General features: G+C 46.0%; 2 protein-coding genes across 2 annotated transcripts in view; both read right to left on the minus strand.

Annotated features, from left to right (window-relative positions):
- Positions 1-616: 616 nt before the first annotated feature.
- LOC114684920 (insulin-like growth factor 2 mRNA-binding protein 2) overlaps positions 617-12939 on the minus strand; it is a 56564-nt gene continuing 44241 nt past the window's right edge. The window contains 1 exon segment of the mRNA XM_037209869.1: positions 617-1047. Coding sequence (XP_037065764.1) covers positions 724-1047 — 324 coding nt within the window. The 3' untranslated portion in view covers positions 617-723.
- Positions 3102-12659, minus strand: LOC119088820 (insulin-like growth factor 2 mRNA-binding protein 2). Its single transcript, XM_037209868.1, has 5 exons — positions 12358-12659; positions 10083-10155; positions 8166-8300; positions 4567-4689; positions 3102-3474 (listed from the first exon to the last, which is right to left on the minus strand). Exons 2-5 carry the CDS (start codon positions 10088-10090, stop codon positions 3126-3128), a joined length of 615 nt encoding a protein of 204 aa, XP_037065763.1. The 5' UTR covers positions 10091-10155; positions 12358-12659; the 3' UTR covers positions 3102-3125.

Consider the following 12939-nt stretch of genomic DNA (forward strand, 5'->3'; position numbering starts at 1 on the left):
GATGGAAGGTGCTGGGCCTGGTGCCAGCTCATGCCTGTTTTGAGTGAACGCAAGGGGGCCCCAGGAGCCACTAGCCACGCCCACTACACCAGAGAGCAGAACAGAACTGGCTCACCCACCTGCTTCTTCCCCACTGAGACAGTTTATACACAAAACAAGCCATGTGTTTAGAGGAGAAAAAGCGGGGAGGGCAGCTGTCCGTGTCTGGTGTCCGGTGTCTTCAGGTCCCACTTGGTCATGTACTAATCCTGAGTGATGATTGTGAATGAGGGCAACAAGTGGGAAACATACCATTCACGTTTCTTCTGCCGAGAGTTATGAGTCACACCACACTGACTGATAACCTACTAAATATCAGGCAGTGTGCTGTTTAGACTCAGACGCTGGGGCCTTTTCCTTTTAAAACTTCCTTTCAATAAAGTATGTTTGAATTATGGACAAAGGTGGGAATGTGTATCTACTCAAGAATAATCCAGGTGTCATCTGTATTAAACAAGGAACACTCATGAATGTTGTTTCAAACAGCCACGGGGTTTCTCTGTGTAGCCTTGGCTGTCCCGGAACTTGCTCTGTAGACCAGGCTGGCCTCGAACTGCCTCTGTCTCCTGAGTGCTGGGATTAAAGGTGTGCACCACCACTGCCAGACCAACAACTTTTATTTTTATAAAATGGACCTCGAGTGAATGAATCGGGGTGCGGCTCTTTTTCTCTGTGGCATGACACTTACCATGTTTGAGAGCACACGTTCAGAGCTTGGATCAGTGTCAATCTCCCACTGGAAAAGCTTTCACTCGAATAATAATCACCCACGAAGCCAGAATGCAAATAAACGCTTTTGCCCTTACTCAACATGGCAGAGTAGCTGTGCTGCCTGGAGGTGCCCAGCCTGAGGGAGCCTCGGGACACCGAGCTACTTACAGCGAAGGGGTGGTAGGGGGCACTGGGGGGGACCCCACGGGGCCCTGCTGGTGGAGGAAGCACGGACAGTCCTGTTGAAAAGATGCCAAGTGCACTGAGGTTCAACCCTGGGATTAGATTGGCTTGTTGCTGGGAATAGAAACGAAGAAAAAAGATGAGGGAGAGAAGCCCAGAGAGGCCAGGCCTGCCGTGGCCACTCTCCACCTCCTGTCTGCACAGCACCAGTGTTTCCCTGTCTGTCCCGCCCCGGTACCTGGACTTCCTCACCTTGTACTGGGTGTGGACAACAAACCTCAACCTCTCAACCTAACTCTGACATTCCCTCAAAGCTTCCCTGTCCCCCGTGGGTGTAGCTACGCATCTGACTGTGGTCAGCCATGCCTTCACCAGCTGCTTTCCTGCTGAGCCCCGGCCACTTCCCCACCAAATCCTGCTCCCTCCATACCCTGTGCCCTTTCACCTCTGGACTCCGGTGCCCTGTCGTTGGTCCTTCTTGCTCCCCTGTCCAGGTGTCTCCCCGACCCCCTCCCAGTTGACATGGCCTTTTCTAGGCTCTCCTAACGCTCCTATTCCCTCAAAGATACAAGACAGAATCACGGGCTCAGTGCCTTGCTTCTGCCTCACTTCCGGGGTCAGTGGCCATGTTACTTAGAGCTGTATTCAATATCTGACACACAGTACTCCATATTAACATTTGCTGAATGAGAACAAACACCAGTCTTTTCTAACCACCCAAGGACGGGTCAGAACCTTCAAGATCTCCTTACTTATTTTACATTTCTACCTAGCATCCTCACCAGGGCTGGAGGCAGAGAAATGTAGTCCCTATGCTGGCCTGTGCCCAGCCTGCCCCAATCCTTCTCTGTGGGTAAAGTCACTCTAGAAAAATGTCCCTTTTTGTAAAAACGGAGAACAGCAAACCTGGATCCTTCACCATCGCCTCACGCTGTATGTTAAGAGCTGGTGATTATGTGATTTCTCTCACAGAGCATGGACTTGGCACAGGTATCTAAGGGACATGCGCTGAAATGGCGATGTGTAGGGCACCTACACCCTTTTGAGCACATCAGGTGTTCATGAAAGAGATGTTTAGCAAAGACAGAGTCCCAGGAGAATGAGATGGCCAGAAGAAAATGCCACCATGCTGCTCACTCAGGATGCTCTGCTCTGCCCATCCTGGCCCACAATTACTGTGTGGTAGGCAGTCATGGGGGGGCTGCAGAGGTGGGGATGGGACTGACCCGAGGAACCTGCAGTGTTGCTGAGGAGGCAAGAGGAGGCGGCGCAACACAGATTGCAGGTCAGTGTTTACTCCTCTGTGAGATGTGAGTGCGGGGATGGGAAGAAGAGGAAGGGTCCAATGGAGCCCAGAGGTCAGTGAGGTTGATAACTGTGGGGGCTGAACTGTGGCCCATGATGGCTGATCAGAGGACCCTTTCCAGTCTCAGAAGATGATAGTGAAAAATGAAAGATTTCACTCTTCTGAGATGAGCCTGGACTTTGCTGATGGGGAAATAATTTTAAACAATTAATAAGGCGAGAATTAAGGAACAGGAAGAATGTGCTAGAGAGCACTCAAGTGGGTGACAGCATTTACTAGGCCAACTACAAGCACCAACCAGCAAGCAAGAGATGCCAATCAGGAGCTAGCCCCTGCCTTCCTCCCACTAGCCACTCTGAAATGCCTGCTTCAGATAGACTTCCCCCTAAAAAAAGCCCAGACTAGACAAGGTCTCTCTACCCTATGACGCCATCTGTTTTAACCCTGAATAATTAACTCCAGGCCTTACCTATGCTACACACATATTACCACAGAGGTAAACCTCCAGCCCAGTCTTTTAAATATATAAAGGAGACAGGGTTTAACTATGCACCCCTAGCTGGCTTGGAACTCATTATGTAGACCACGCTGGCCTCGAACTCACAGACATCTACCTGCCTCTGTCTCTCCAGTTCTGAGATTAAAGGTGTGTGTCACCAGGCCTGGCTAAAGTATATACTTGGGATTTTAAAGAAAGAGAGGCCACAATATTACACAAAGTTTAGAAAACAGGGGAACCCACTTTCCTGGACCCGTAATTTTTATTCTCGTATCACAGCATCCAGCCCTGTTGACCCACATTACTTCGCATGTGTGTGTGTGTGTGTGTGTGTGTGTGTAGCCCAGGTTTGAAACCTTCCTGTTCCAATATATGTGATCATGAGCATCACCTCACTTTACGGTCTGGAAGGTATGATTTTACTGGCTCATGCTGGTCTGTGTTTACCAGATTAAAGACATCTTTAATCCTAGGAAGTCGGACGCTCTTCCCATCTGCCCTAAGGCACTTCCTCCTCAGCTGAAGGACAGCTATCCTTACAGAGCTCGGGTCCTGCCTTAGCTGTCGGAAAGCCAAGAGAAGGAAGGACTGGGTACTTACATTAACGGCCAGCATATCGTTTTCGAAGGCCTCTCGCAGCTTCTTCATGATCTCTATCTCAGCATTGGCGCATGCATCAATGGCGCCCTTCACCGTGATGGTTCTCTCAGGGTTATAGATGCTCAAATCCTGCAAGCTGGCCAATGAGGAAAAGACAGGAAGAATAAAATTCCAGACCACAAACACATCCTGGTAAAGACTTGATTTTTTTTCCTAACACTGTAGCATAGAATCCTGCTATCTAGTCGCAAGTCTTACTAGTGACTAGTACTATGATCCTTGGCTTCACGAATGCTAGGAAATGTTGTGGAATAATCTTTTTGTACACTGTGAAGATATGTTATTCTGATTTGTTTACTAAAAAGCTGTATGGCCAATAGTTAGGCAATATTTTCAGGCACATAGAATGCTGGGAAGAAGAGAGGAGTCACCAGCCAGACGGAGAGGAAGTAGAAAAAGTAAAAAAAAAAAAAACATAGATTAAAAGATATGGGTTAGGACTAGAGAGATGGCTCAGAAGTTAAGAGCACTGGCTGTTCTTCCAGAGGTCCTGAGTTCAATTCCCAGCAACCACATGGTGGCTCACAGCCATCTGTAATGAGATGTGGTGCCCTCTTCTGGCCTGAGGCACACATGCAGACAGAACACTGTATACTTAATAAATAAATAAATGTTTTGTTTTTTTTTTAAAAAAAGATATGGGTTAATTTAAGTTATAAAAACTAGTTAGAAACAAGCCTAAGCTATCAGTCAAGCTTTCATAATTAATAAGTTTCTGTGAGGTTATTTGGGAGCTGGCTGGTGTGACAGAAAATTCTTACTACAAGGAAAGCCTTCTACCTCTGAGCTATATCCCTAGCCCCAAGTCTTACTTTGTATTTTGAGAAAGGTCTCACTAAAGCTCTCCTTGAGTTCACTGTGCAGCCAAGGCTAGCCTTGGACTTTTGCTTCAGCTGCCTCTTCTCCCAAGAGCCTGGATTACAAGCTTGTGCCGCAGAACTGACTGGATTTTTTTTTTTATCTTAACAATTTCATGGTGCTGGGGATGGAGCCCAGGCCCCCCCCTTGCTGGTCAGTGCTCTGGTGGGCTATAGAGCCAACCCTATGGACCTGCTTCCTGCTGCTTAGAGTATGGCACGGCTGAGCATTTCCACTCTGGAGAAAAGTAGAGGCTAGGAAGGCTCAATCAGTCACTCCTGAACATAAGTAGTCTGAAGGGGGAGCTTACGATGAGATGGTGATCTTGGTCCCTGTGTCATGTTCAATTTTCTTCAAATTTCTGCCTTCTTTGCCAATCAGTCTTCCAACCAAGCCATTGTGTGCCAAGATTTTCAGAGGCACCTCCTCAGCTCTAAAAAAGAGAAAGTAGATTCACCACTTAGAACAGAGGCTGCGTTGTCTCTGGGTGTCGTTATCTTCACTTCTTACAAATGGAAACCCATTTTTTAAGGTTCTTTCGCAACCTCAGCTAATAAATTCTGTCTGAAATGAGCCACACAGTGGTAACTCTACTTCCACTTTCTACTCACTAGTAGCTAGGTGGCAGTGAGTGTGTCCAGAGGCAGGCCAGTGGGAACTAAATTAAAAAATAGAATCCCATAGAATCCAGCAATCCCACTTCTGGGTATATATCAAAAAGGAATCAAAATAATGACTATTTGCAAATCGACATTCATAGCAATATCATCAAGAAGCAGTCAAGGCACAGCAGTATAATCCAGATTAGGGGGTGGACATTTTATGTGCTACAGTGTGGAAGAACTTGAGGGCTGAGATAAACCAGTCACAGGAAGACAGATCCATGTGACCCACTCATAGCAAGTATTAAAGGCAGCGGTTCTCAACCTTCCTAATGCTGCGGACCTTTAATGCAGTTCCTCATGTTGTGGTGACCCCAACCACCATTATATTCTTTTCTTTTCTTTCTTTCTTTTTTTTTTTTCTTTTTTTTTTTTGGCTTTTCGAGACAGGGTTTCTCTGTGTAGTTGTATGCGTGTTTTGCCTGCATTACAGAAGAGGGCATCAGACCTCATTACAGATGGTTGTGAGCTGCCGTGTGGTTGCTGGGAATTGAACTCACGACCTCTGGAAGAGCAGTCAGTGCTCTTAACTGCTGAGCCATCTCTCTAGCTCCCCATAAAATTATTTTTGTTGCTACTCTATAACTAATTTTGCTACTGTCATGAATATCTGGTTATACAGGATATCAGACATGTGACTGTGAATGGGTGTTTGACCCCAGGAGGCTGTGACCGACAGGTTGAGAACCATTGGTCTAAGTAACCCAATTGGTGAGAACAGCGAGACAAGACTAGGAAGTCAGAAGCTGTTTAATGGGCAGAGGGAGGTTCCGGTTTGTAACCTGAGAAAATTCTGGACATGTATTTTATAACAGTGTGAATGAATACATTGTTATGTGTATTTTACCACAATTCTTCCAAACATTTAAAAAGGCACACAACGTGACAGCCTTCCTTTCAAGTTTGGATATCTTCCTGTGGTGATACAAGGCCTGCGATACTGTAAGGAAAGCAAAGCAGAAAAACATCCCAGATCTTTGAGCCCAAGGTTCCAGCGACCTCGGAGCTTTTCTAACTAGGGCTCTGTGTTATTTGACAATACGTTTCTCACTACTTACGCCACTTGAATTTTCTACTAATTGACAACGGAAGCATCTGAGAGGCACATCATTGCAAGGCACCCAAATCAACAATATGGTTAGGAGCTGTCCCAGGATGCACCCCTCAGAGGTTAGAGGAGCCTGTCGACCTTGCTCCCACATCCAGCACACTTGGCAAATTAAAGGAAGCTTAGTGTCTTATCATGTATCATGTGCCTTTTCCTCGCCCCCTCTGGTCCTGTCCTCCCTGGACCCTCAAGTCACTCCCTGCGTCCCCGAGTCTTGGATGAGTCTCGTGTGCAGTCACCAGGCTGATTTCTCACCGCCGTGTTTACTCCTGCTCATAGCTGTAGCTTCAACATGAAGCTCAGTGCTCGGCCCAGGGCAGCTGCTCAGAAAAACTCAGACATTCAAACTCTATCGTGGTTCTATCCGACATCTTAAAATCCCCATCCGCACACCCATCTTGCAGCCGTTTTATAAGAGGCATACAACTAATCAAAAGAACCAAGGGGGGTGTTATTTGTAAAAGCCTCAATAATTTAGATCAAAGAAGGGTTCCCTCAAATTAAGCCATGACATTTAGGGGACTTCAAACAGTTGCAAGTAAAGTAAATACTTGATAACTGTTAGGTGAAATGTGATAACAGATTTGTAACGTTGCTCTTTTTAGAACACTTTAGTCTTGGTTTTGCACATCACATCTGCTATTATTTGCCAAATGAGTTTGATATTCAACGTTTCTCTATAAGGCTGCCACCATTGCCCACAGATTTTGAAGACTGACAATCTTTTTTAAAACTACAGATAAATTTAAGTAAAACCTAAGCTGCTGGGTACACTTGTGAAGGGTTTTTCTTTCTTTTTTTTCTTTCTTTTTTTTTTTGAAACAGGGTTTCTCAGTGTGGCCCTGGTTGTCCTGGAACTCTCTGTAGATTAGAACGGCCTTGAACTCAGAGACGCCTGCCCCTGCCTCTGGAGTGTTGGGGTCAAAGGTGTGCATCACCACCACCCAGCTATTTTTCTTAATTATATGAAGTGGGAAGATCCACCTTTAATCTGGGCCACAACTTCTGCCGGCAGCCTGTAGAAAGGACTTGGAAGAAGGAAGCTCTTGCTTTTGCTGGCCAGTCCATTCCTTCACTGGCCTCAGAGTGTACCTCTTTGGGATTCCATCTACTGAAGACCATCTGAGACATGCAGCCTCATGGACCGAACAAGTGCTGGACTCTTGGATTTCTTGTTAGTGGACAGCCATTGCTGGACTAGCTAGACCACATAGGTCACAGCCTGTAGCCCACTCTAATAAATTCGCTTTCTCCCCATCTCTCTCCCTCTCTCTCTCCCTCTCTCTCTCTCTCTCTATATATATATATATATATATATATATATATATATATATATACACACAAACACACACATATAGATAGATAGATAGGTATATAGATATATATACACACACACAAATATATACAGACACATATACACATATATGAACATAAATTCATATATGTGGAGGTCTTGTATGTATATATATATAACATACATATTCTAGTTGTATATAGTGTATACATTACATACACATTCTATTTATATATAATGTTCATGTGTATGAATATATGTATATATACATATGTAAATTCATTCTATCAGTTCTGTTCCTCTAGAGAACCCTGAGTAATACAAACATGATCCTCTCTACCTTTATTGAATAACACACTTAAGAGCTTTTTAACATATTTTTTTTCATTCTTCTCTCACATATTACATCCCAACCACCATTTCTTCTCCCTCCCCCTCTTCCCCCTCTCCTCCAGATTCCCCACCCACCCCACCCCACCCACCACCCACCCCCATCTTCCCTCAGAAAAGAGCAGGCTTCCCAGGGACACCAACCAAACACAGCATAATATGCTACTATAAAACCATGCATATACTATCATGGCTGGACAAGGCAACCCAAGAAGATGAAAAGAGTCCATAAGTAGGCAGAAGAGTCAGGGACTGCCCCCACTCCTACTGTTAGGAATCCTACAAAAACACCAAGCTACTTAGTCATAACACACACGCAGAGGACCTAGGTCAGACCCTATAGGCTCCCTGGCCTCTGTGAGCCCCCATTCATCCTAGACAGGTGATTCTGTGTGCTGTGTTCTCGAGGAGCTTTTTAACATATTTTTTAATCTTACAGCACTGCACAAACTTACAGTTTGGTCTCATCAGCCTCTTTCTGCATAATTTCAAGAATCATGCGGCACGCTTCAGATGTCCCTTCTGGGGTGGCATGGATGGTGACAGGCTTCTCTGCAGCCCCAGAGTTCTCCTTTCTGTGGATGTCTACCCTATAGGGAAAGAATCAGGAGCCATAGCACAGCAATGTCCAACAGGGCCTTGGACGGAAGAAAGCACAGCCCCGGCCAACACAGTGAGGAGAGCGGAAATGCTATCAGCACACTTGCAGCTCAGGCTGCTCTCCAAGGGGCCGGTGTGCAAGGGGGCTTGGACCAAATGTAAGCCCCCCGCAGCTCCGGTCAGAAGGGGGCCGTTCTGGTAGGAGTGTTGCAGGACCAAGGTGCCCAGACAACCTGGTACTAAAGCCAGTATTTTGTGCAGCCTTCAAACGTCTAGAGAAGTGAAGAGCAACGTGAGAAGGGAGCAGCCCAAAGGAGCAGTGCTGACCTCTGCCATATGTGAATCCGAATTCCAACACCAAACTCAAGCAAGCTTTGTGTATCGGAGTGTGGGCAGAGGGACAGAGAGACAGAGGGATAGAGGTCTGCCTCTCTGCCTTCCTAAGGTTCTGGTTTCCTTTCTGTTGGCAGTCTGCCTTCTTCCAGACTCTGTCCACTTTCAGAGTCTCGTAACTGATGGCAGCCCTTTCCACTTCACTGTTAGAAAGAACCCAGTCTTCAACCTCTTTCTCAAACTGGGACCCACACTTTGAGAACTAATGTCGCTTCGCTGAAACGTAAGCCACCTTATACAATTTTTGCAATCAGAACAGAGACATAAAAATTATTTTATAATGCTGAGATTAAAGGCGTGCGCCACCACACCCAGCTAGACTACAACTTCTTACTTCAGCATTTCCCTCCAGGGAATATGCACACTGGGTCTTACCCATCAGTGTCCTCTGCAGGTTACAGGACACTCACTCAAGCCTGGAGTAAGACACACCAGCTCAGGTAAGAGTATTTGCAATCTGGTGCTTTGCAACGTCAGTTCATTTGATCTGCCCAATTGTGTGCATTCTCACAACGATCCTGGTAAAACACAGTGGCTTCCTTTTTCACAGAAGCAACTGATACTCAAAGAGATGAACTAGTTCATAAAAATCTGAACACACGTCACTGTTTTCAAGTCCTACGTTTTCATTACAGTGTGCTGTGGTCTTAACGGTCATATAAAAATCAACAATTGTACAAATCATTTTGCCCACTGGCTGCTACCTCCAGTTCAGTCTTCTTACACAGAAAGTCAGACACAAAGCCAGATACTTTCTTGTTCGATGTAGCAGTGACCCACAGCTTCTACAGAAGACAACCTAGATGGTCTAAAGAATGGTTAACCCAAGGATGACTCAGTAGAAGGTAAGAGCTCACACCAGAGCATCCTATGACCAAGGCTCCTCTCAGCCACTGTGGAACCAGATCTGCTCACAGAACGCCAGCGAAAGGGACCATCCTTCCTGGAGGTCCTCAGTCTTCTCTTCATGGACTTAGCCTTTCAGGGAATGATGATTACGTCATCAGCATGAACACTCATCACAGCCCCCACCAGAGGTGAGTCTAGCCAGTCTATCGGGAGAAGAGCTGCTCCATATGACAAAGCCTTCCACTATAGCAACAAGTGCTCCGAGCATGGCGGAGACAGGGTGCAGGCGACCCCTCAGAAGGAAGCAAAGGAAGCCCTGGCGGCATGTACTGGGACTGGGTCTGTTTAGTGATGTTCTTTATGGTCAAGCCCTCCTATCCGATGATGGCACCAACAAACTGGGTGGGGACCAGGATCTGCAGTGGGAAATCAATCTGTCTGGCCTGAGAAGAGCTCCCGGGGCTGTGGCCTTGCTCCCGGGAGGAGTGGTCCCCACGCTGGACTCGCTGAGGGGGTGAAGGAGAGCTCACCTCTTCATCGGGGATGTAGGAAATCTTGAAGGAGTAGTTCTCAAACTGATGCCCACTCAGCTTCTCAATGGCTCTGAAACACAGCAGGGTAGGAAGGCTTACCGGAGAGTACAGGAAAGCCTGGGCGTCTGGAGGGAGGGCTGACTCACTTCGCTCACTAGCCACTTATGTGGTGCCTGTGCCAAGCATCAAGGATGCAGAGACAAATCCCGTCTCACCCCTGGAGTCTCAGGGGACGATCTTTCCGCATCTAGGTCTAGGTGACTAAGGCACAATTCTGCGGTTTGCATCCCCATCCCCAACCTCACCCCTGAGACTAAACTCCTCTCACCAAAAACTGTAGGCATGGGTCCAAGAGAATTGCTTTCTAACTGTAACACGTCTTCATGATTATCTTAATCATATCACAAATTTAAATATATTCGAGACATTTAGAAACCCATAAACACAAATGAGGGAAGCTATAGAATGGATAGTTCCTTGTCCTTATTATGCATTGTTTACTAAAACGTATTAAAAATGGATATTCTATTTCTGGTCCTTAAAACTCAGTTAACACGCTAAACATTTTCCATCATCAAATATTTTTATAGAATCCATTGCCCACTCCACTGGACACAACTGTAAACGAGGTCAGCCTTCTCCACTGGACACAACTGTAAACGAGGTCAGCCTTCTCCACTGGACACAACTGTAAACGAGGTCAGCCTTCTCCCGGTTCGCTGTAACCTTTGCTACTGAGCCTCCCTAAGCTTGGACATTAGGCCCAGTCTCTTGAAAAATCACGTTACCATGGGTACCTCTGACTGAAGAGTTACAGCTCTTCCTCAGGGGCAAACGCCTAGAGACCAGACTGCCCAGTGTCCGGCTGGTAACGTCTCAGTATTCACTATTCTATAGCAGATAGGGTGTGTCTATGCCCTCAGTCCTCAAGGTTACAGATTATCTACAAATAACCATTATAAACAACAAAATCTACCTCTGTGTTTTCAAAACTGTACATGAAGTGGGAGAATGCCTTTACATGTTCCCGCAGCCACCCTACTGGGGTAACACTGAGGGTTTGCGAATTCATTCCAAAACAGAACCTTCTGAATTCAATGAAGGCAAGCGGGTAACGTGTAGATACCAGCCAAGTGGCACTGGGCTATGGCTAGGATGGGCAGAGGTGGCATGGCCTGGCCAAGCTCCACAGCAGATGAGCCCGTACGTTGAGCAATGACCAATTATTTACCTTCCTGAGCCTGTCGGTAGGAAAATGGGTACACTATGTCTCCACACGTGCTGAGAACTGCAACAGCAGTGAGGTAATTACCTTGGAATGGGTATAGCCTGGGCTACACACAGCCAGGAAGTACGACTACCTGTTATACTTCTAATTTCACCGGCCTATGAGGCACTTCAAGGACCTCCTACCAACAGAAACTTCTTAGCTAGGCATGGCAGGACATGGCTATAATCCCCCCACCTCAAGCCCAAAAGATTTAAAAAAAAAATCTTGTTTTTTGTTATTGTTTAAAAAACTTTTTTTTAAAAGATTTATTTATTTATTATGTATACAATGTTCTGTCTGCACATATCCCCACAGGCACCAGATCTCATTACAGATGGTTGTGAGCCACCATGTGGTTGCTGGGAATTGAACTCAGGACCTTTGGAAGAGCAAGCAGTGCTCTTAACCTCTGAGCCATCTCTCCAGCCCTAAAAAACTTTTAGTAGTAAACTCTAATCATTATTGAAGCAACAGAGTAATGAACAGAATAAGAGTAGAGAGTCCAAGTCCGGCACATGGGTGGAATATTCCCAGACAATTAAGCCTGCTGTTGTCACTGAGGTGAATCCTTTTTAAAATATCGTACACATTAAAAACTACTGTTTTAGTCTCCATTCAGTGAGTGTGGACAGAAGGCTGTGCACATTCCTTGTGGAGAACGAGCATGCTCCAGGTAAAGAGGCTCCAAGTAAAGAGGCCCCAGGAAGCTCGTCAAAGTGAGCCCTTGAGTGCAGTATCATAACGCTGGTATCCTTCCCTTCCTGCTGATGCCAAGTTCAACACTGTTCAACACGGAGTCCCCTGGATGATCACCCAACAGCCTGGTACGAGCTCCCTGGGATTGCACAGACATGGATACCCTGGAGTTGTCCTGGCATGTCCAAGAGGATGTGGACAGGCTGGCACCTGTCTTCTCAGGAAGGGTTTCCAGGAGCAGGACTCAAAGGAAACCAGAGACAAGCCCGAATACACCTGCAAGGAGGCAAACTCAGACCCACTTACATCTTTGCTTCCTCTCTGGTTGCATAGGTGACGTTGACAACAGCAGTTTCTGTATCTGTATTGACTAGGGGAGAAATGAAAATTGCATCATCATTTAAAAAGAGCTATCCCCCTCCAGCCCGGGGAAGGCTAACTTCAGGGGAAAACCCTTAACCAGAGTCATGTGCACCTCTGTTTACTATCATTATAGAATTTGTAAATCAAATGTATACTACACTCTGTAATCAGTTGCACCTATAAAATGGTGCCCTGAATTTCCCTTATTTTTTTTAAAGATTTATTTATTTATTACGTATACAGTGTTCTGCCTGCATGTACGCCTGCAGGCCAGAAGAGGGCACCAGATCTCATTACAGATGGTTGTGAGCCACCATGTGGTTGCTGGGAATTGAATCAGGACCATCTGGCAGGACAACCAGTGCCCTTAACCACTGAGCCATCTCTCCAGCCGGAATTTTACTTACTTTATAAGTACTTCTGAGTAAGTGAACTATCTCTTTATAGTTATGTATTTTCACTTTCAATATGGGCACAAAAGCAAACAGGTCATGAGTTGCTTCACCATGGGGTGTTTGGGAACGT

Source organism: Peromyscus leucopus, chromosome 12 (genome assembly GCF_004664715.2).
Source record: "Peromyscus leucopus breed LL Stock chromosome 12, UCI_PerLeu_2.1, whole genome shotgun sequence".
Taxonomy (NCBI): domain Eukaryota; kingdom Metazoa; phylum Chordata; class Mammalia; order Rodentia; family Cricetidae; genus Peromyscus; species Peromyscus leucopus.